The following is a 21,787-nucleotide window of genomic DNA, read 5'->3' on the forward strand; positions in this document are numbered from 1 at the left end:
CAGAGACCGTGATGAACTGCTCTCTTCATCCCCCAGGCGCAGCAGCAGCGCTGGGTTTAGATTTCACAGCACAGGTGCTCTGCGGAGATCATCTCAGACTCTGATAAACTCACTCTATTATCAGTCCTCTCTTACAAACCGCTTTTGTGTGAAAGCTTTTCTATCAAGAGTTTCATTAGAGCTCGTCTGATTTGATCTGCTGCAGTTTTAGAAATAAAGCACAAGCTGTCACTGGAGTGGTACCACATTTATACCTAAAGGGTTTCTAATGATTCCTTAAAGACATAGTTCACCCAAAAAATGTAATATACTCACTATTTACTTTTTACAAGTGGTTCCAAACCTTTATCAGTTTGTTTATTGTGTTGGTCACTGAAGAAAATATTTTGAAGAAAGCTGAAAGCCTGATGTGGGGGAGATTTTTTTTTGCCACACTTCTATTTAAATGTAAATGCCACAAGGGCAGGCTTTTGGAGTTTTGTTGCTGAAGATGCCGCATCCAGCAGAATAAAAGTCAAATCTCACAAAACTGGTTTCTTGAACATGACAGTGAGTACACTAAACTTGTCTAGTATGACTCAAAAGGCCTACAATTCTGCCCTCTTGTGGTCATTTACGATATTGACATTAATTCCTGACCAGACCTTGTGTGTTAATAATGCTTCGTAAAAGCTGTTTAATTAAATAATTTGCTACCTACCTACTTAGATAAATAATTATCAATCTTTCCCTTTTAACTTCCAGTCTAAAAATAAGAAATAAAAAGCTAGTTTGGTCAAATTTTGTTCCTCTCTAAGATATTTTAATGACAACATTTGGATATGTGGCTATTTAATAAACCAGGTTGCTGAAAGAGCAGAGCTTCAATGTTGTTCAAATGACTTCAGACTAAACAATGTAATGCAGTTCTCAATCATTTTAAACAATTTACTTACGTTTAACTCTCTTAAATTTGTTTTAAAAATGACGCTTTTGCTCAAATTGGCAACATATAAATGTCACGTGTCATCATATACAGACCAGTAATTCGTCTGTACGAAATACTGTCAAGTAGGGCTACAGCTGTGTGTTGAGTGTTTTGAGAAAATTAATAACTTTAGTCTATCAGAACTAGCTATGTGTGAGTGTTAAGTGTTTTGACACAATTAATAACTTTAGTTTTATTAATTTATCATAGGCCTACTCTGATTACCAGCGTGACCAGACCTCCGTTTAACAGGAGCTGCTGCTGGACACATTTATTCTTAGGAAGCAACAGCAATGGACTCTCTGAACGACAAATATGCAAGCAAAACCAGTTTGATGTAACATTTTTTACCAACTCTTTAGGAAAACGCAAAACGTGCAAAATACTTTTTCCCTTTTGTAACGTTCAATGTTAGCAAAGTCAGAAGGTCGCGACCATCCAGTGAAGTAATATATAAAGTATCAGCGGTCTTTCATTGACCTCTAGCGGACACATTGGGTACTACACTACACTACAGCCCATCATGGCGGCGTCCACTCGACTCATATCCAGGTTGACGTTAGTCACGGGTAAGATTTATTACGTTTCATTCGTCTTGATGGCCTTGCACATGTCTGTTAATTTTAAAAACATTTTATACTTTGGTTCTTTTTATTATCCAACCATACTGCTGGCGTCCATGTCAGGTGCTCGTATATTTGTTTATATAATGCAATACTAAAGGTTACAGATATGCAATATTGTTTTACATTATTTATACATCAAATAAATACATCAGTTAGCTTTAGCCTTCTTTTAACTATTAAAGTACACGACTGGATGTATATACATGTAATTTTAAAGCATATAACTTTTCTTGGAAGTAACATTAAATGCAGTGGAAAGTGCTGGAGTTTTTGTACACATCAGACATTTGTTGTTCAGATGGGTAAATCATGAATCTGTGTGTGTGTGTGTGTGTGTGTGTGTGTGTTCAGGAGGTGGCAGTGGTATTGGCAGGGCAGTCTGTCAGAGATTCGCCACTGAAGGTGCTTCTGTAGTAGTTGCTGACCGCAATGAGGAATCAGCCAATCAGACGCTGGAACTGCTGTCACGTGAGCACAGAGGTCAAGAGCACATGGCCCTTGGGGTGGACGTGTCTTCAAAGGACAGTGTGGAGAAGCTGGTGACCAGCATACAGGTGTGAAGGACACGCTCACTGGCTACTCTAGAGATTTATAGTTGAATATTAAAAATAAAAAGCTCATGTTTGTCTTGTTTTCCTGCAGCGCCGCTACTTCCAGCCTCCATCAGTGTGTGTGAATGCTGCCGGCATCACTCAGGATGAATTCATCCTCAAGATGGAGGAAGACGACTTTGACAAAGTCATTAAAGTCAATCTTAAGGTACCACAGTACAGAGTTAAACTTAAAGGGTTAGTTCACTCAAAAATGAAGATTTACACTCTGTTTACTCTTCCTCAAGTGGTTGTAAAACCTGTAACTGTTGACTCCCATAGTAGCAACAAATAATATGGAAGTCAGTAGTTGCAGGTTTACAGCATTCTTCAAAATATCTTCTTTTGAGTTCAACAGATTTAGGAAAGTAAAACGGGTTTGACACAAGTGAAGGGCGAGTAAATGATGACAGAATATTCAGATTTGGCTGAACTGCCTCTTTAAATTATGACCATGTTATTAAATTATAATGGAGATACATAGAGAGGATCAAAGGAATCATCCAAAAGACTGTAACACTCCTGTTTTTTGTTTTGATTTTGATTGAAATCTCTTTTTCTGCATTGGCTAATGTTGTGTGATATTTACAAATAAAATCACAGTTTAAATTTATTATCTTATATTTGATTATATTTCACATCGGGTGAATTTATCAGCATCATTACTCCAGTCTACAGCAGAGATGCCCAAACTAGGTCCCGCAGTTCAAAGTTGGCCCATGGTAACCTTTGATTTGTCTCGCCATCCCATCTGAGAAGAGAGGGAGAATAATGGGAATCCTTTTGAGATCGTTAATTCAAATATAATGCAACCTTTTGTTTGTTTTATTGTTAAAAGCTGACTGTAATTAAACGTTCCAGTTAAATGGTGTAAATCAATCAGATTGTGTTTAAATGTTCATCCTGACACCTGACAATGCTGAGACTTTGGTGAGCAAATCAAGTCAAAGGCAGATTCTGCTTGACTAGTGTATTCAGCATTGAACTCCACTGTGTTATAAATGTGATTGTTTATGTTTTAATTGCAATAAGTTTTTGTTTTAAAAGTGATTCTGCATTAGTTCATACAATGTAAAGTCATTTTTATTAAGTTTTAAGTAATATTAAATAAATCATTAAATGACCCATGGCAACTTTAATCAAATATAGTTTGGTATATTTAGCTTCAGTCCACGGCTCTCAATGATATTTTGTTTTTGGCTTTTCATGCAAAATAAGTTTGGGCACCGCTGGTCTGCAGCACGGGTGACCGACCCTGTTCCTGGAGATCTACCTTCCTGAAGATTTCAGCTTCAGCCCAGATCAAACACACCTGCCTGTAATTATCAAGGGCTGTTCAGGTCTTAATGAATTAGTGCAGGTCTGTTTGATCAGGGTTGGAGCAGAAATTTGCAGGAAGGTAGATCTCCAGGAACAGGCTTCACAAGGTCACATGACCCTTCAGAAATCATTCTGATAGGCTGATCTGGTGCTCCAGAAACTCTTTTTGTCATTATAATTGTTTAAAAAGTGAATATGAAGAGTTCAGATGCAAAAACCTACATGCCGTCTGAAATTTCCATTGAAAATGAAATCTTTTCTTAGCCTCCTTTGTTTGTGTTGAGATATTTCACTTTAAATAACAGGAAAAGGACTTATTCTTTGCCATAAAAGTGAAATTACTGAACATACATACAGGAGACTGATAAAATTACTAATTGTAGAGGACAATTTCAGATGGCATTTAGAGGTTTTTTGCATCTAAACTCTTCATATATTGGTTGAAAGAAGCGATGCATGTATTTCATTCTTGTTTGAGAGATAGAAACACTTAAAGATAAAACAATATAAAGATCTTTACTCTCACTTACTATCAATCTAATGTTAGTTAGTCAGATCAGTCTAACCAGTAGATTCCCCCTGACATCTGTAAAGTGCTTTGAGGACTCAGAAAAAGGCCTGTATAAACTAGAGGAGTTATTATTAATGTGTTCTTGCTGGATAATACTTTTATTTGATCTTTCTTTAATGACCTCTGTAATGTGTGTATCTGCTCTCTTTCAGGGCACATTTCTGGTGACTCAGGCAGTCTCGAAGGCTTTAGTCTCTGCAGGGTCAGTGAAGGGCTCCATAATTACAGTGGGCAGTATCGTGGGCAAGGTCAAGCATTTATAACATCGTCACAATGAGCATTTCACACTTTATACATCATGGAGTATTAATAAAGCATCAGTGCGTGCACACATTTGCACAGGGTCTCTTCAGAATCTCTTTCTCTGGCTGTAGGTTGGGAATATTGGCCAGGTGAATTACGCCTCTTCTAAAGCAGGAGTACAGGGACTCACTCGCACCGCCGCCAAAGAGCTGAGCAAGTAAGAGAGCACTTAACATCATGAAAATATTTAAAGATGGGTGGCTCAGTGGTTAGCACTGTCATCTCACAGCAAGAAGGTCGCTGGTTCGAGTACTAGTTTTTGGGCCAGTTGGCATTTCTGTGTGGAGTTTGCATGTTCTCCTCCTGTTCCCGAGGGTTTCCTCTGGGTGCTCCGGTTTCCCCCAACGGTGAGCCGTGATAAATCACAGACTGGTCGAAGGGGAAAATGAATGAATAAAACTTTTAAATCCCTGCCGTTTTTTTTAACACTCTGGTCATTTTCTATTTTGCTGTAGTTTTTTTGGTTCTGCTTGTGTCTTATTTGCTGTAAACATGATGCTAATCACAATGAAAGGTTGTGTTTTTGTCATTATTTTTATTGTAATATATTAATATTAGGTGTTGTGCCCGTCAGGTTTGGTATTCGCTGTAACTGTGTGCTGCCGGGGTTCATCACTACACCCATGACTGATAAAGTCCCAGAGAAAGTCATCGATAAAGTAAGCAACAGTGTTTTTTTTCTTTGAAATTGTTTAATTGATTTAATTTTATTATTTATTACTTCGTATATGACCTATTATTGATTTTGTCATTTTTATCAGATGATTTGAATTTAAATGTTATTGTCTGATTTTAACATTGTCAGGTGACTTGGCAAAATAAAGGGGAAGTTCACTCAAAAATGCAAATACAGTCATTTTTTACTCAACCTTCACTTGTTCCTAACCTTTTTGAGTTTCTTTCTTCTGTTGAACATGAAAGAAGATATTTTGAAGAATGCTGAATCTGCTAACCATTGATTTCCATAGTTTGTTTTCATTGTATTCTTCAAAATATCTTCTTTTGTGTTCAACAGAATAAACAGGGTTGTAAGGATGAGTAAATGAAGACAGAATTTACATTGTTGGGTGAACTGTGTCTTTAAAGACAGACCTATAATAACAGCACTAATCTATTTTATTGTGTTTAGATCACATCTATTATTCCACTGGGAAGAATGGGAGAGCCTGCTGGTATGTACATTTTCACTATACAAAATATGTTGATGAAAATGTTTTAATAACTATCATCACCTTGGAATTATAAGGTTCCGTCTGCGTCCTGAATGATTTTAAGATTATGAGGTTTAAAGTTTTTGCGTTCCATAGCAAACAGTATGTGTGTAACAGTATGTGTTTTTCAAATAAAAAGTCCTAAAATGTAAACAACTAAAAAAAAAAAAAAAACGTCTCATAATGTAAATATGGTGTAATTTAACAAGAATATGTCAATAACTCAATTTTGACAAAAATGTCAGATAGAACCTTATAATTGTAAGCTGACGATATATGGATGATCACTACATACAGGTCTGTGTTGATATATCGGCTTTTTACACTTAAAGGGATAGTTTAAGTGTAAAAAGAACTGAACATTGCCATCTTTTATTCACTCTTTACTTGTTACAAACCTGTTTGATGTTCTTTCTTCTGTTCTACACAAAAGAAGATATTTTGAAGAATGTTGAAAACATTTAACTATTGACCTCCATTGTATGAAAAACAAATACTATGGAAGTCAGTTACAGGTTTTCAACATTCTTCAAAATATCATCTATTTTGTTCAACAGAAACTCATGAAGGATTAATACACAGTGTCATTCTGAAGCGGGATGAAGGGAGTCCTGTCTAATCTTTTATCACGTTTATTGTGGTTAATAATTAACCCTGGGTTACTCTGTACATTCCTGAACCTCAGGTTATGAATCTGCTGTGTCTCTCCATGATTGGAAAAATGCAGCATGTGACCCCAGTGCCCGCTCAGTTACAGCAGCAAGTTTTTTCAGTCATAGCCATTTTATATATATCACTTTAAAAGTCTTTTGTGCAAAAAAGCGATTTGAGCAAAAAATTTATCCGAAGTAAAACACAAAGATAAAAGTCTGTACACCTGGCATCTTTAATGAAGGAAAGAACTACAATCCCATGATTCCCAAATGAACAAGTTAGTATGAAAATGATAATATACTACACAATATAGTATATTAAATAATTATCACAAAATATCCACATATATCTATGCACTTTTAGACTGAAGTGAGATGTGCTTTGTTTGCTCCTGCTCTCTAATTGGTGAATATTTCTAAACAGCATTATGGGTAATCTAGTTCTGTAGCACAACATTTGACTACATAAAGTAGGTTAAACAAAACCACATACTATTGATAGACAGTTTCAGAGCCCATAACAGCTCTGTCTATAAAGGTAAATAATTTCTTTCTTTAAAGTATTTTATTGTTTTACCACGGTGCTAATCTTAGTGTGAAACCTTTCTCTGTTCACAATTAAAATCAGAGTTAAAAACGATAATAAAACTGGTGTTAAGCCAATTTTTAAAGCCTTTTCTCTCTTTTTTTATTTGTCTATGCAGAAGTAGCTGACGCCTGTGCGTTTCTGGCTTCTGATGACAGCCGATATATCACCGGAGTCAGCATTGAAGTTGCTGGTAAGAAGCTTGATCTCTTTATAAACCACTATTTCAGCAGAAACGTGTGTGTTATTTCATGTAGAAACGAGCTGCTGTCAGTTTGTTGTACTGATCTACACTGTCCTCTTTAATCCATACAGGCGGACTCTTCATTGGCTGAAAACAGACTGTTGAATGTGACTCAATCGTGCCTTTACCTCAGTCAGAGTGTGTAAATTGTATTTTAATTGCTGTAAAAACTGCGTACACAATATAACAAATGAAAAAAATAAACTCTATATTTATACAACTGAAGAGAGTGAATATTCAATACAGAATTAACCGCACACAGGGAGGAAATGTGTTGATGTGTGGTTTAATGGGAACTTTAGACCAAAACAACAAGAATTAAAACAGATAACAGCTGCAAACCCACACTTATAAAACTGGAGGACAAATAAAATATTGATATCTGAAGAGTTAATTTGATGGACAGACGTATGACGGCTTCATGGAGACATGATATGTGCTGTTTAGATGATGATCTCAGTTTAGCAGATCAAATATTAGCATGTGACGACAGTAAACAACCAAAAGAACAACAAAGGAGTCCAACAGCTCTTTAAATAGATTATATATTACACAAACAGACTTTGAAGTACTTACATTAAAAACGTTTTAGCACCATAAAGACAGATGTTCGTCTTTCAAAAACAACCCTTGCAGTATCGTCCTTGTGAGAAAACCACACAAACAACTTTTCATTCACAAATCATTTTTATAGCTTTTCATTCCCCTCAATTCCTTGTTTTAAAAAACGAAAACAAAAAGGAAATATACATTAAAAACAACAAACCACCATCAGACTCTTCCTCTGGCTGTCCCTTCTCCACTGCTGTCTGACGCTCCAGACTCTCAGCACCTAAAACACACTCTCCTGAACCTCTGGATTAATGCAGCATCATCACCAAAGCATCGCTCAAAGGCAAATATACGTATATATATCATACAGAGAAGGCGGATTTGCTTCTTGGGGTTTAATTTACATATTTAATAGCGTGATGGAAACTACATGAAATAATTACAGATGAATACCACATTGTTTAGTACAGCGAGTGTTGGTTGTTTTCTTGTGAGCACCTGTTTGTTTCACAATTACATAATAAATAGATTCAAATATTTCTGTACAAATGGATTTCTAATGCACCGTTCCAGCATCGTGGATGAGTGAATGAATGAATGCTGTGGGTCAGATCAAACGCAAACATTATAATTGGTTTAAAAAGGTAGTGTGTGAAACAAAAACCAGCTTAATAATTCATAAATACTGGACTGGTAAGTTGGCATGTCTTTAAAAAAAAATCAAGAATTCATACAGATTTGAGTCACTCTATAATAAATGTACAACATTATCAAAGTCAACATCTTTACACTAGTATAAATGGCTTTGGTTTGATTTGATAAATGTGGCTGGTGTCATTCAGGATTAGAAACGTTCCTCAGTTTAATTGTAGCACCTGTGGACTGGAGGACTTTAGATGATGGAGGTAGGAGTAGCGGGACGTCCCGGAAGACAGACAGTGGGGACGGGAGCTGTAGGAGCGAAGCGGAGGGTCAGCAGTATCTGCTCCAACACACTTCTGTTACTGGACACAATCTCTTCTCTCCTGAGAGAACGGCTCTCTCTCTCCTCTTTCTCTTCTTGTGTTGTCCATTCAATGCTGGGAGTGTTTTTCCCTGGGTGTGTAGTTCGTGTGCAACTTTTATTCACAATGTGTGTGTGTGTGTGTGTGTGTGTGTGTGAGTCTATGTGTGTCACTTAATGTCTTGTGTTGGCACATCTGTGTGTGGTTGTATTTGTCGTATATTTAAGTGCATGATTGAGTGTGTGTGTTGTTTGTTTTGGTGATTGTATTCCCCTTGCCCTCAGCATGTGTGTGTCTGTGTGTGTGTGTGTGTTTATCCCAGGAAACAGACAGGTCCTACTTCAAAACCAAATTTCTGATTGTCCTCCCCAAAGTCTGAGATCCTGATGTCCAGCAGAGGGAGCTGCTCCACCTGAGGTGTGTTCACCTCCAGCACCGTCCTGTCCAGACCCTTACGATACTGCAGGACAGAGGAGAAACGATGAAGAGGCACAGAAGAAAATGAAAATATACAAGACCTAATAACAACATTTGCAATTGCAGTTGTTGCTGTACAATAATAGTTAAGTGGTACTAAAAGATTCTATAACATCACACTATATATATATATATATATATATATATATATATATATATATATATATATATATATATATATATATATATATATATACACATTTATTTATTTATTTATATATTTCTATATTTATTTATAGTGTGATGTTATAGAATCTTTTAGTACAACTTGTGTGTGTGTGTGTGTGTGTGTGTGTATGTATGTATGTATATATAAATATATATATATATATATATATATATATATATATATATATATATATATATATATATATATATATATAACCTGTTTAATCAAGATACAAAAAGAAATCAAGAAAACAATGTTAAATTCTTAAAAAATAAGTAATAAAAATTAAAAATAAAATTTAAATATTTACAAATGTTTGGAGCAATAATTATCATGAAAAGCACTACACAAATACATTTGAACTGAATTAAATTAAAATGATCAGCAGAATCAATATATATCAGAACTCTATGTGTGTTCATATAAAGCATATACATTACACACACACATCATTGTAAACTGAAGACTAGTGAATGATACAGAAATTTGATCTGCCAACACAGTAATAAATTACATTTTAAAATATATATTTAAATAGGAAACATTTATTTTAAATTGTAATAATATTTCACAATATTTCTGTTTCTTGTTGCTTTTTAAAATGCATTTGTTGGACCCAAATATTTGACATTCTATATAAAAGTATTTAATGAATCTAATTTAATATGCATTTTACATTCCAAAAAGACCTCAACATGCTTATGCAGTGCAAATGTGCAAACATGTATAACACAAAATCATCCTAGCTGTCTGATTCTTATAGTTGAATCAACTAGTCATCTTAACTTACATCGGTCAAACAGACAATAATATTAAATTTAGCTTTGTATAAGCAATACAAATAAGTTGAAACCTGATGAACTTATTAAAAATCTAGAATAATATAACATTTGTACAAAATACTACTTTTTACAGTGTATATGCATTGAAGTCAGAATTATTAGCCCCCCTCTATATTTTTTCCCCAATTTCTGTTTAAAGACATTTTCAACACATTTTTAAACTTAATAATTTATTATAATAACATTTCTTTTACCTTTGCCATGATGACAGTACATAATATTTTACAATTTTATTTTACTAGATAAGGAAAGTTAGATTAATTAGGCAAATCATTGCATAATGATGGTCTGTTTTGAAGACAATCAACAAAAAAATAAAGCTTAAAGGGGCCAGCAATATTGACCCTAAAATAGGTTTAAAAAAATGAAAACTGCTTTTATTCCAGCCGAAATAAAACAAATAAGACTTTCTCCTGAAGGAATAACATTATAGTAATGTTATACTGTGAAAATGTCCTTACTCTGTAAACATCATTTAGCAAATATAAAAAAAAAATCAATAAATCACAGGAGAGCTAATAATGCTGACTTTAACTGTATATGTAAAAATATATGTAAGAATAAACATGTCAATTCTTACGGAGCAGCCGTCGATGAGGGCTTTGATATATGGGCTAGTCTCATAGCTGATCTCCTCATCATTGGCCCCCTGCAGACGCAGCGCCCGCTTGTATCCGCCGTCGGTGGTTTGGTCAGTCCAGGCCACCGAGCGTTGGCAGTGGTAGGTGAGGTTCTGTCTGGCCTGGACACTGAGCAGCCGCAAGAAGCCCAGCTGAACAACACCCACAGCCTCTCCAACCGAGTCTACATATGAAAACTAGACAACAAAGACAACATCAGTGCATGATTCACAGTGTATTGAACTTCACACTGTAAAAAAACAGCATTCACATTGTGTCTGGATGTGTTGTCACTACAAATCTCTTTCAGTGTAAATGCTCTATTGACATTGTTCTTCACATATGAGCGGATGCAGTCATTTGAATCTTTTTGGCTCGAGATTTCCAGTCTCACTGACTTTTATTAATTTTGAGACGTTAAAAATAGCTTGTTATACTGCAAACTGATATTTTCTTATTCTATTATTCTACTTTTTATGATAAATCATGAACACACTTGTTTGTAGCATAAGTAGTTTGACTGCCCTTTATTCTGGGCCATTTCTCCCATAGGAAACTCAATCGGAAACATGAGAACACTTCTGCATTGTAGAATAAGGTTAATAAAGTCACATTGAATTTGAGTTACAACTGTTCTTTTTTACTTATTATGATTATATAACCCTACAGAAATACTTCCTGAGAAAGAGTAAATGTTCGGTGAGACTTGATTAGTGGATCAATTTAAATTGTATGATTTGGTTTGGTTGATTATGAGAGCACATGAATGAAACATGATGTGCATAGGTGAATAATGTACAATAAATACTGTCACAGTCAATAAAATCTTGGTAAAATAATCATCTGTTGACTGAACTAAGTATTTCTGAGCAGTTTTAAAAGCAACAGCAGCATTATTTTAGAATCAGTGAGATTTTATGGACCATTTTTCACATTTCCAGGTTTATCATTAGCGGAAGTCATCATAGTTTCGTACACTTAGAGTGCAGTGAATCAGAGAGTACAAGAGTACAGAGTTTCACAATCCTATTTGCTGAAATAATCAAAGAAAAACTCCACGATGATGTTATAAAGATTTTTACAAAAGGGAAAAACAACAACGTCAAATGAACTCTCCTGCCCCATAGACACTGCATTACAAACACCTTGAATAAGCTGTAATTATTATTTTTGTAATTTAATGCAATTGTAATTTAATGATACATACATAAAGACATACATGTTCAAATAAAAAAAATCTAAATATGAAACATTTCAAAAACTTGAGATGCTGATGACAACCATAAATGCTTAATGGTCTTGTAAAAACAGTCCATTATAGTGTTTATTAATAATTTTGAAATTTTAAAAATATATTTTCTCTTCAGTTTAACTAAAATATTTTAGTATTTTTTTCTGTTTTAAATTTATTAAAAAAATATCTGTTTTAAATTTTAGCTTATTTTATTTTATTTTATTTTATTTTATTTTATTTTAAGCTTGGCTTCAGTTTTAATGAACTATAATAACTCAATATACTCACCTTGTTGCCCTTTGCAAACTGACTGAACAAGGACCCAGGCTTCTCCTTTATCCAAGAGTTCATCTTTACCTATTATAGAACAAATAAATAACATTCATGTCAACACAGTGTTATTCTGCCGTTCAGACTATGCAATATTTTGTTATGATGCTCAGATTACATCATGGGAAATAAGCATGTCAGACTACACACACTGTAGACTTCTTGACCAAATCATCGTCTATCACTGCATGTGATGTCATTAAGTGGGCGGAACTGTAAACTGACTACCGGAAACAAGAATAACATCTAAACATCATCTGACATGGAGGACTTGCATAACCAATCACTACAATACATGATGCCAAACAGATCATCCTAGAAACATTAAACAGGTTAGATACTGTATAGTCTGAACTTAATGATGTTGCAGGTAAGCAATAATGACAAATATGAATAAAGTAGAAGTTCTTACATTCTCCACTGCTTTGCTGGGATACAGGCAGGTCTCTCCGCCGGCAGTGAAGTTACAGTAAACCTTGAAAGAGTCGCGAGCACAGCCTTGATTTGGATCAATCCAATACTCGCCTAAAATAGAGAGATAAAAGTATAAGAGTGCAAACTGCTTCCCTATTGGTCATGCAATGTGTCAATCATGTAATAACCATGACAACCGTACCGTCTTTCAGATCTGGTTGGCTGAGATGGAGATCCTGGCAGGTGCGGCCGGGGCTCTCCTTTGTGCCCAATGGGAAGCGCATGCTCTCGATCTCCTGGCGCAGGGAATTAAGTGAGCCGAAGATCTCCTCCATTCCTTCATTACCAGTCAGGAACTCAGAGCCAGTGGTGTCGGCAGCCTCAGCGTCAGCCTCAGACAGAATCTTACTGGCGTCGATGGAGCGCTTGGACTTCTTGGGGATCTGAATGGGCAGCGGCTGGATGACATCACCAGGGGGACCCTAAAACAAAAGCAGAATTCAGATGCATTTAAAAGATGCAGGAACTCTGTTTCAAAGTGTTAATTATAGTGTTTGTTTTTAATGTTCATCTCAAAAATATTTCAATAGTGTGAGATTATGTCATGGAAAATAAGCAAGTCAGACTACAAATAGCTTCTTGACTAAATCATCCCTTCTAGTCTTTAACAACATATGCAATGTCATTGAGTGACGGAACTAAAAACTGACTTTCAGAAACAAACAAATAATCAAACCTCGAGTAAACAACTAAACATCATCTTACATGAAGCACTATAATAAAATAAATCAATAATTTGTTATTTTAACTGAAATACTATAAAGCATGAATTATTATGTTTAATACTAATTTATAACATAATGTTGTGGTGTTCATTTTCAACTCACAGGTGGTCCTGGTGGTCCTTGTACACCCTTTTCTCCTTTAGGACCAGCCCCACCCTGTACCACAGAGATAAGATAAAGAGAATTTGAGTCATTTTAGTGTAAAGTGTAATGAAAGGAAGAAAAGTCACCAATGCACAATGCTTTTTTTACTTACACTGGCACCTTTAGCTCCTTTGACACCCCTCGGGCCCTGTGAGAAATAATACATCCATTCAGCTAAGTCAAGTTTCAGTTAAGAAGAATCAGTGCATGTTCTTCAAAAAATGAGCATTTGGTAATTTGAGAAAAACACTGAGACAATGGTAATGTGTTCACTCACAGGCATACCAGCAGGACCTGCAGGACCAAGTGGACCAGTTCCTCCAGATATACCCTAAAATTAAATAAATAAGACAGAAATAGGGCATTAATACAAAATATGGCATTTGATAACATGGTTGTGCATGTGCAATACTGAGCAAAAGTTTGAGATCAGTAAAAATGGTAGTCTTTTATGCTCTCCAAAGCTGTACAATTAACAATAATAAACATATAATATTTTACAATTTAAAACAACTAATTTCTGTTTAAATATATTAATAAAATGTCATTTGATTCTGTGAAGGTAAGGCTAAATTTTCAGATGATCCTTCAAAAACATACTACGCTGACTTTTTTGTTATGTTTACCTATTTTGAGAACACGATAATTTGTATTGTCAAACCATGATTCTAATGTGTGTTGGACTTCACCGTTTCTCCCTTGGGTCCTGTTGATCCCTGTGGTCCTGGCATGCCTCTGTCTCCCTTCTCTCCTTGTTCTCCAGCAGGCCCGATCAGTCCGAGCATACCTGGATGTCCCTTCTCACCTTTAGCACCGGGATCACCGCGAAGACCAGCCAGACCTGGAGGACCCTGTTACAGGAGGGGGGAACTATTTACCCTTCAATATAAACTCAGTTCCATGATGTTACAGCAGTTCACTACACCTGAAGTGTTTCAGGTATCAGTAAATGAATGTTGAATATTCAGTTCATTACTTTATATTTAATCATTCACAAGGTCTTACCAGAGGTCCAGGAGGTCCTTTAGGGCCTGCAGCACCTGGAGAACCTTGCTCACCCTGAATGAAGTTATCAGATCATTATTTTGATAAATAATATTTTAGTTTTTGTTTAATTACAGAAATCACAGAAAAATGTCATACCACTGTTCCAGGCAACCCTCTTAGACCCTCAGTTCCTGGTTTTCCGGGTTGTCCCTGTGGCCCCACAGGGCCAGTTTTTCCGGGAGGACCAAGAGCACCTGAATCACCCTAAAAGAAAAACAGATAGCATATGAGGAAGACTACTATGGAAAGCCTGTTTGTTAAATATTGTTGAGCTCTCTGGTTATATAGTCTTGCCTTGCTTCCTTTCTCTCCTTGACGGCCCTCCGGTCCCCTTGTGCCTGCAGGACCCTGAAATACAAACATTATTATATCAAGTATGCCAGTGTAATGTCACAAATTTTCTTGCTTTAGTAGACCAGAGGAAAACCATCATGTGACCTTAATACTAAAATACAGATTGTGTCTTTCAAAATGTACATTAAACAATGAATATACAACATATGGGGTGATAATGTTAAGATGTGGTACATCAAAGTGATCTTACTCTCTTTCCTGGAGGTCCAGGTGGTCCGTTCTCTCCAGTAGGTCCAGGTGAGCCCTAAATCCATGCGCAGACAGCATTAAGTAACACAGGTAATGTTGAAAAACACATTTGTGTAGGGAAATGATAACTCACGGCTTCTCCTTGTTCTCCATCCTCTCCTCTGTCACCCTTTGCACCATCTTGACCCTATAAAGAGGGTCAGAAAGAAAGATTTTTCTTGCACTGATGTATCATGTTAAACACCAAGCGTATGTAATAATAATACATTAAAAGTCTAATTTAATTTAATGTGGCCTTCAAGTGTCATGTATTGTACATAAATGACATTAGCTCTACTCACTCGTGGTCCAACTTCACCAGGGGGTCCAGGATCACCAGGGAATCCAACAGGACCCTTAAAAATACAAATATCAGCTGCTGAAGAGTCACAGTCACATCTATGTTTTATTTCAAATACATGTCATTATTAACACATACAGGGTTTCCTTTGGGTCCGTCATCTCCAGTGGGTCCCTTTCCTCCAGGAGGACCAGGGGTGCCAGGCTGCCCGGACTCTCCCTTCTCACCACGCTCTCCTCTTGGGCCCTGGCATTAGACAAGCAAAACAATGAAGTTAGCTGAGACATGATGCTGCAGTTTCTAAATTAATTTTCTGTGTGAGCCTGTTTGTCACAAGTTCAAAGAATGAATACATAATTAATAAAAACATTCTCACCAATTTTCCTGGCTCTCCACCAACACCAGGTGGTCCAGATTCACCAGGCTCACCCTGGAAACACAAAATTAACAATCAGTCAATCAGAACTGTAAATATTATCAAAGAAATAGACATCATGCATGAAACAAACCGAGCTCATCTACACTTGCCTTCTCTCCTATGGGACCTGGATTACCCAAACCTCCTGGAGGACCTTGGGGACCCTGAAAAACAACGATCACAGAATGATCCATTTTTCCAGTGATTACAAAATAATGAAGTGAAATAATGCATTTTGTAAATAATATTAATGCAAATTACGTTACTTACATCAGCACCATTAGGACCAGCAGGACCACGCGGCCCTGGAGGACCAGGAGGACCCTACAGAACAGTCACCATACCCATTACAATACAACATACAACATCCAATGTCATACACCGTATTATGCAAGCAATGTGTGATTCACTTTATAACCGTCAGAGCAAAGGATTGAGACTCACCAAGGGTCCAACATCTCCTGTCTCTCCCTTTTCTCCACCTGGGCCTGGCAAACCCTAATGAACAGAATTAAAGAATAAGTACTGATTAAACCATCTTATATGGAGACTTACTTGGTAAAGGCCCTGATATATATTGTCTGTGATGGATGTTGGTTTGCCTGGTTTTGTTCATAACACCAGTACGCTCTTGGATTTTTCTTTACATCTTCACATTTATTACAAATGCTGAATACAGTACCTGCAATCCTATGGGGCCAGGGGGACCAGGGAAACCTCTTGTGCCTTCATCTCCCTTGGCACCAAACTGTCCCTGTTGACCTCTTGGACCCGTCTCACCATCAGCACCCTAACCACATATATGAAATGGAAATTAAGCACTTCTGATTTGTTTCTATCAAATATTTAAGTAAAGAACTGTATAACATTAAATATGTGAATATGCATATTCATCAGTGAGATTGCTTTCACACTTACCGCTGCACCAGGCTGTCCAACAGGACCCATCGGCCCAGGTGGACCAGGAGGACCCTGTAAATATGCAAGTAATTGACTTATTATAGATAACAAAACAAAAAAAAATCTAAGCATAGAAGACGTTCACATATTAAGGCTCTATGTAATGTATTGACATTTTGAAGCGTACTCACATGTTCTCCTTTGGACCCTTTAGCTCCCTTTTGTCCTGGCTCTCCAACCTCACCCTACACAATAAACAAAGCAGAGTTAATATTTGACAAGAGCCTCCATCTGAATATCATGACTGTAGATCAAGATATAAGAAGGTCACTGACCTTGTCTCCATCTTCTCCAGAAATACCTGGAGGTCCGGCAGGGCCTGGGAGACCAACTGGGCCTTGGATGCCATCACGACCAGCTGGACCAACCGGACCTTTCTCGCCCTGTAAAAGAAGATGGCTTTAGACGATGGGCTTCTATGCAATCTGTATTAGAGACATGATGCAAACGAAGAGTAAACACTTACTGGTACTCCCTTTTCACCTGAAGTTCCAGGGGGTCCCTGAGGTCCAGGTCGTCCAGGTGGGCCGACAGGGCCTGCAGTGCCAGCACCACCTCTCTCCCCAGATGAACCCTAGAAATTAAGTTCAACTTAGCATATACTTATGAGACCATATGTAATCATCTAACTGAAGTCTACATTCTACTCTTAATATTTTGAAGACTTGTGTTTTATATCATACCGCAGGACCAGGTGGTCCAGCAGGGCCTTCATTTCCTTTCAGTCCTCCAGAACCCTAAGAAAACAGAGTCAGATTATAGTTATGGGGTATAAAAAACATTTAGGCATAGTTATAAATTGGTGTAAATCAGGTATAAATCAGTAAAACAGTTATAAATTTTAGTTTAACAATTGTTAAAGTTTAACATTATATCATTCACAGAGCAGAATCAGCAGGTCTTATTACTGGAGTTCCTGGTAGTCCTCTCTCTCCTGGGAATCCTCTAAGTCCAGGGGGTCCATCTTTACCGGGGCCACCAGGAGGACCGGGATCTCCTTTGGTTCCTTCTTTACCAGAGGAGCCAGAAAGGCCTTGCTCACCAGGTGGTCCTGGAGGTCCAGGGTGGCCACGCTCACCCATCTGACCAGTCTCACCAGAGGGACCCTAAACAAAAACTTGACTTGAGTAACGCTCGCATTGCTCACTGATTTGATAGATTTATTGATCTGAGGAATTTTATAACATTTGTAGAAAATATAATTCTTCTTTTTATTTTATTTTCTCAGAGTTATTCTTGATTCTCTATTAGTATGGTGTGTATGCTTTGCCTAAATAGATGTTAAATCATTTACCTTACCGTCATTCTTTACTCTATATTTTTATATATTCTATACTATATTTTGTATGTTCTGTGAAATTATATGCTAACCTAAACTGGCCTTTGAGGAGATGTATTTTGCATACTAATGAGGCATTTCGCAGAAGGAGCTATCTTGGACAAGAAATATGCAGCAGAAACAATAAAAATAACATGTGTCTCTCGCCTCTGATTTCCTGTGAAAAGTATTGGAGCCTATGTAGGTCTCTAAGCATGTGCATTTAACTGGTCTTCTTCTTCTGTGCAGAAAAGAGGAACTAGAGATGGGGCCGAAAAGCTGACAGAGACAACCCGCCTTCTCTTCCTTTTGTGTATAAAACTGGGTTTCTAGGTACCGGGCGGTGCAGAGTACCTGACGTTAGTCCCGGTTAGCATTGTATAACGGTTAGACTATTTTGGTGTATGCCCAGAGCTCTGAACATCGAATTATTCATTTGTATTCAATAAATTACTAATCTTTTAAGCAATAAACTATTTCTCCTGAGTTTGAATTGAACACGCATGGAATAGAGGAAAATATTCCAACACATTTTATTAAATAAGAAATCCATATAGGTTGTATCTTTAATGATAAATGCTAAAAACTCACGTGTGGGCCAACAACTCCAGGTGGGCCAGGTGGTCCAACTTTGCCTTGGAAACCCTTTGAATGCAAAAAGGTTAATGTTGCTGCGCATTTAATCATGTTCACAGATAATACTGTAGTTTAGAGGGTACATACGACTTCGCCTCTCTGTCCAGGGTGTCCAGGAAGTCCATCTTTCCCTGGAGGTCCCTTCACAATACATTTGAGACATCAGTAAGCAATAGAGACAAACTGGACCAAATTAATAATTAAACTAACTAAACTAATAATTCCTTACGGGAGGTCCCTTTGGCCCAGGGAATCCATTAGCACCCTGAGGTCCAGTTAGCCCCTAAAACAAAAACAGAACCATAAAAAATACATTAAAGATGAAGAAAAGATTAGAAGTTATTAATTGATTGCTTATTGTAAAATGAACATACTCTCTCTCCTGGTGGTCCAGGAGGCCCGTCACTTCCTGATCCACCCTAAAACATCACAAATAAATTGGCTATATGTAAATAATATTTAATCATTGGTATTGACCAATATGTTATTGAGATTAATTAACCCTAAATGATGTTCATACCTTAGCACCTGATTTCCCAGTTGCCCCACGTGGTCCTCTCTGCCCTCTAGGACCCTAAATACATAAAAACACTTGACTCAGAAAATCATTGAACATCGTTTTACAAATCAGCAAAGTGGGTTTGTTCTCAAATCCAATTAAAACTACTGCTGTGTGGGACAGAGATAAGACATTATAGGGTATGACATGAGATGATTGATTTATAACTGGTCCTTACTGTCGGCCCTCTTTGTCCTCTTGGTCCAGGTTTTCCAATCAAACCCTAGAAAGAGAAAACACAATTCAACTTTTACTTAAAATGTGACAGTTTTATTCCTGTTGAGTTTTACCCTGTTTGTAAGCACTATTGTAAAAGGAAAATATCTGAAAGATTCACCCTTGTGCCCTTCTCGCCATTTGTACCAGGGAATCCTGGGAAACCAAGGGACCCCTAAAAAACAAGAATTACACTCATTATATGTGTCTTCAGTTTGACAAAAATATTATTGCACATTACATGAGTATATTTTTGTTTACCTTTATTCCTTGACGTCCAGGATATCCAGGAAGTCCAGGAACACCAAGTTTACCCTAGAAGGACATTATTTAGTAAATATTTCTTACATCTTCTAGACGAAAAAACACATTTTACACATTTATCATTACAGTTAATGAATATTATATAAATAGTATTTACATAAATACTTGTTTACATCATATATTGACTTTCACTGACTGAAAAGCTGAGTTTCCATGATCTATGAGCACTGAGCAGATAAAAGGACAATATATCTTTAATTGCAGGTTATCCAGTCATCTGTTTAGGACAGTGCTAAAGCCCAAAGCAAAGCTGGACTGGAAGTTAGACTGAGTTGCCCTACTTAATTTGAGGGGCTTGTTAATCTTTTTGAATAGATTTTAACATCAACACAACATTGATTAATGCATTAAATAACGATTCTTTTACACCAATCAAAAATTATAAATGCAGTCAAACTTAACAATAATTAGGTTGTAAGCTTATATGTTCATTTTGGTGAGTGATAATTTATGCCACCTAATATAAGTTACACTTAAAAAATAATTATAACACAAAATAAATGTAACAATAAAAATTAAATGATACATTATGTTCAATTTAAAATTAATAGCAAAAACACATACGATATGGAAATAAATACACATGCTGATTCATAATATGCAAATAAATGATTATTGATTGATATTGATTAATAAAGCAAGAGAAACTAAATCTAAGCATATAAAATTTTCAAATTGAAGGCTCACTGAAATGGCACTTATATGTTGACATATTTTGATATATAAACATTGTGAAGGGTTTGTTTAGGAGATGGACAGAAAATATAAAAAATTTCCTGATGTTCAATGTCTGGATTACTCCTTTTAAAATTACACGATATACCAGAAATGACCCATAGAAACCCTGAAAACCAAACACAGCTAAAATAATATAATACAACTATACAATTTACACCAAACTAACCTTCTCTCCCAACAGGCCGAGGGGACCAATTTCACCAGGGGGTCCGACGCGACCCTTTGGCCCCTCAGGACCATCTTCTCCTCTTGGGCCGGGCACGCCCACCTCTCCCTGTTAATGCAGTTGAAATGGGTCAATGCAGCCAATGCTAAATCACATGCATATCGAAAATTCTCTATCCACTGGTGTTGTATGTGCGTACCCTCTCTCCCTTCACACCAAAGTCTCCTTTAATTCCTGGGAATCCATCCTCTCCCTAAAAAAAAACAAAAAAACAGTTTATTTAACACTTACTGTTGCACTTGCACTTATTACAAAAATTCATTAAGATTTCAATAATGATAATCTGACTAAAGCAAATGTATTTAACCAAATACTCTCACCTTCTCTCCTTTATGACCTTTCAGTCCACGGATACCTTGAGCTCCCTGTGAATGTAGCAAAATATTCAGTCTGTTATCTGTCTGAGTAAATATGAACTATTAACAATTATTATTACAATTTTATTACATACAGATGTTCTTAACAAACGGATCATTTAGACAAATATATCAATAACATTTCCATTTATCTAAATTTCCACACTGATAAAATGGATAAAAACTATTAAAAATGGATATTATGGCTGCAAAATATATTGCAAACCTATTGTTATTGCAATAATAGCATATGCAATAAGTGTATTGCAGCCATGTGTGATAAAGCACATTTATTTTAAGCATTGCTTGTGTTTTAATACTAAATGTTTGCAATGTTGTTTAAATTAGAATTAATTATATCTGAAAAATATCCTTTAAAATATGTTCATTTTATTATCATTACATAAATAATTTATCTAAAAACATAAATAATAAAAAATGTGCCCATATTTGTAGGGAAATGC

At 36.3% G+C, this 21,787-nt stretch overlaps 2 protein-coding genes across 16 annotated transcripts in view; one reads left to right on the plus strand and one right to left on the minus strand.

Annotated features, from left to right (window-relative positions):
* The first annotated feature begins 1,472 nt into the window (after positions 1 to 1,472).
* Positions 1,473 to 7,293, plus strand: hsd17b8 (hydroxysteroid (17-beta) dehydrogenase 8). The gene is given in 9 exon segments (NM_001005292.2): positions 1,473 to 1,536; positions 1,945 to 2,147; positions 2,236 to 2,352; positions 4,227 to 4,322; positions 4,449 to 4,534; positions 4,952 to 5,036; positions 5,507 to 5,549; positions 6,946 to 7,020; positions 7,143 to 7,293. Coding segments are annotated over 9 exon segments (771 nt in total). The 5' UTR covers positions 1,473 to 1,490; the 3' UTR covers positions 7,163 to 7,293.
* A 50-nt stretch (positions 7,294 to 7,343) lies between these two features.
* The window catches only part of col11a2 (collagen, type XI, alpha 2), a 45,751-nt gene continuing 31,307 nt past the window's right edge, over positions 7,344 to 21,787 (minus strand). For 13 of the 15 annotated variants that reach the window (XM_073930949.1, XM_073930948.1, XM_073930947.1 and 10 more), the window contains 38 exons: positions 21,288 to 21,332; positions 21,107 to 21,160; positions 20,908 to 21,015; positions 19,941 to 19,994; positions 19,801 to 19,854; positions 19,642 to 19,686; positions 19,425 to 19,478; positions 19,279 to 19,323; positions 19,134 to 19,187; positions 18,992 to 19,045; positions 18,860 to 18,913; positions 17,859 to 18,056; positions 17,634 to 17,687; positions 17,417 to 17,524; positions 17,226 to 17,333; positions 17,082 to 17,135; positions 16,909 to 16,962; positions 16,673 to 16,780; positions 16,435 to 16,488; positions 16,261 to 16,314; positions 16,101 to 16,154; positions 15,949 to 16,002; positions 15,711 to 15,818; positions 15,574 to 15,627; positions 15,366 to 15,419; positions 15,234 to 15,287; positions 14,984 to 15,037; positions 14,786 to 14,893; positions 14,648 to 14,701; positions 14,332 to 14,493; positions 13,920 to 13,973; positions 13,755 to 13,790; positions 13,601 to 13,654; positions 12,916 to 13,195; positions 12,712 to 12,824; positions 12,258 to 12,326; positions 10,696 to 10,932; positions 7,599 to 9,087 (listed from right to left, as the gene is read on the minus strand). In XM_073930949.1, coding sequence (XP_073787050.1) covers positions 8,941 to 9,087; positions 10,696 to 10,932; positions 12,258 to 12,326; positions 12,712 to 12,824; positions 12,916 to 13,195; positions 13,601 to 13,654; positions 13,755 to 13,790; positions 13,920 to 13,973; positions 14,332 to 14,493; positions 14,648 to 14,701; positions 14,786 to 14,893; positions 14,984 to 15,037; positions 15,234 to 15,287; positions 15,366 to 15,419; positions 15,574 to 15,627; positions 15,711 to 15,818; positions 15,949 to 16,002; positions 16,101 to 16,154; positions 16,261 to 16,314; positions 16,435 to 16,488; positions 16,673 to 16,780; positions 16,909 to 16,962; positions 17,082 to 17,135; positions 17,226 to 17,333; positions 17,417 to 17,524; positions 17,634 to 17,687; positions 17,859 to 18,056; positions 18,860 to 18,913; positions 18,992 to 19,045; positions 19,134 to 19,187; positions 19,279 to 19,323; positions 19,425 to 19,478; positions 19,642 to 19,686; positions 19,801 to 19,854; positions 19,941 to 19,994; positions 20,908 to 21,015; positions 21,107 to 21,160; positions 21,288 to 21,332 — 3,159 coding nt within the window. In that variant the 3' untranslated portion in view covers positions 7,599 to 8,940. Of the gene's footprint in view, positions 9,088 to 10,695; positions 10,933 to 12,257; positions 12,327 to 12,711; positions 12,825 to 12,915; positions 13,196 to 13,600; positions 13,655 to 13,754; positions 13,791 to 13,919; positions 13,974 to 14,331; positions 14,494 to 14,647; positions 14,702 to 14,785; positions 14,894 to 14,983; positions 15,038 to 15,233; positions 15,288 to 15,365; positions 15,420 to 15,573; positions 15,628 to 15,710; positions 15,819 to 15,948; positions 16,003 to 16,100; positions 16,155 to 16,260; positions 16,315 to 16,434; positions 16,489 to 16,672; positions 16,781 to 16,908; positions 16,963 to 17,081; positions 17,136 to 17,225; positions 17,334 to 17,416; positions 17,525 to 17,633; positions 17,688 to 17,858; positions 18,057 to 18,859; positions 18,914 to 18,991; positions 19,046 to 19,133; positions 19,188 to 19,278; positions 19,324 to 19,424; positions 19,479 to 19,641; positions 19,687 to 19,800; positions 19,855 to 19,940; positions 19,995 to 20,907; positions 21,016 to 21,106; positions 21,161 to 21,287; positions 21,333 to 21,787 lie in introns of all 15 variants that reach the window. The other 2 variants (NM_001079992.2, NM_001328265.1) reach the window with 1 other exon arrangement.

Source organism: Danio rerio, chromosome 19, assembly GCF_049306965.1.
Source record: "Danio rerio strain Tuebingen ecotype United States chromosome 19, GRCz12tu, whole genome shotgun sequence".
In the NCBI taxonomy this organism is placed as follows: domain Eukaryota; kingdom Metazoa; phylum Chordata; class Actinopteri; order Cypriniformes; family Danionidae; genus Danio; species Danio rerio.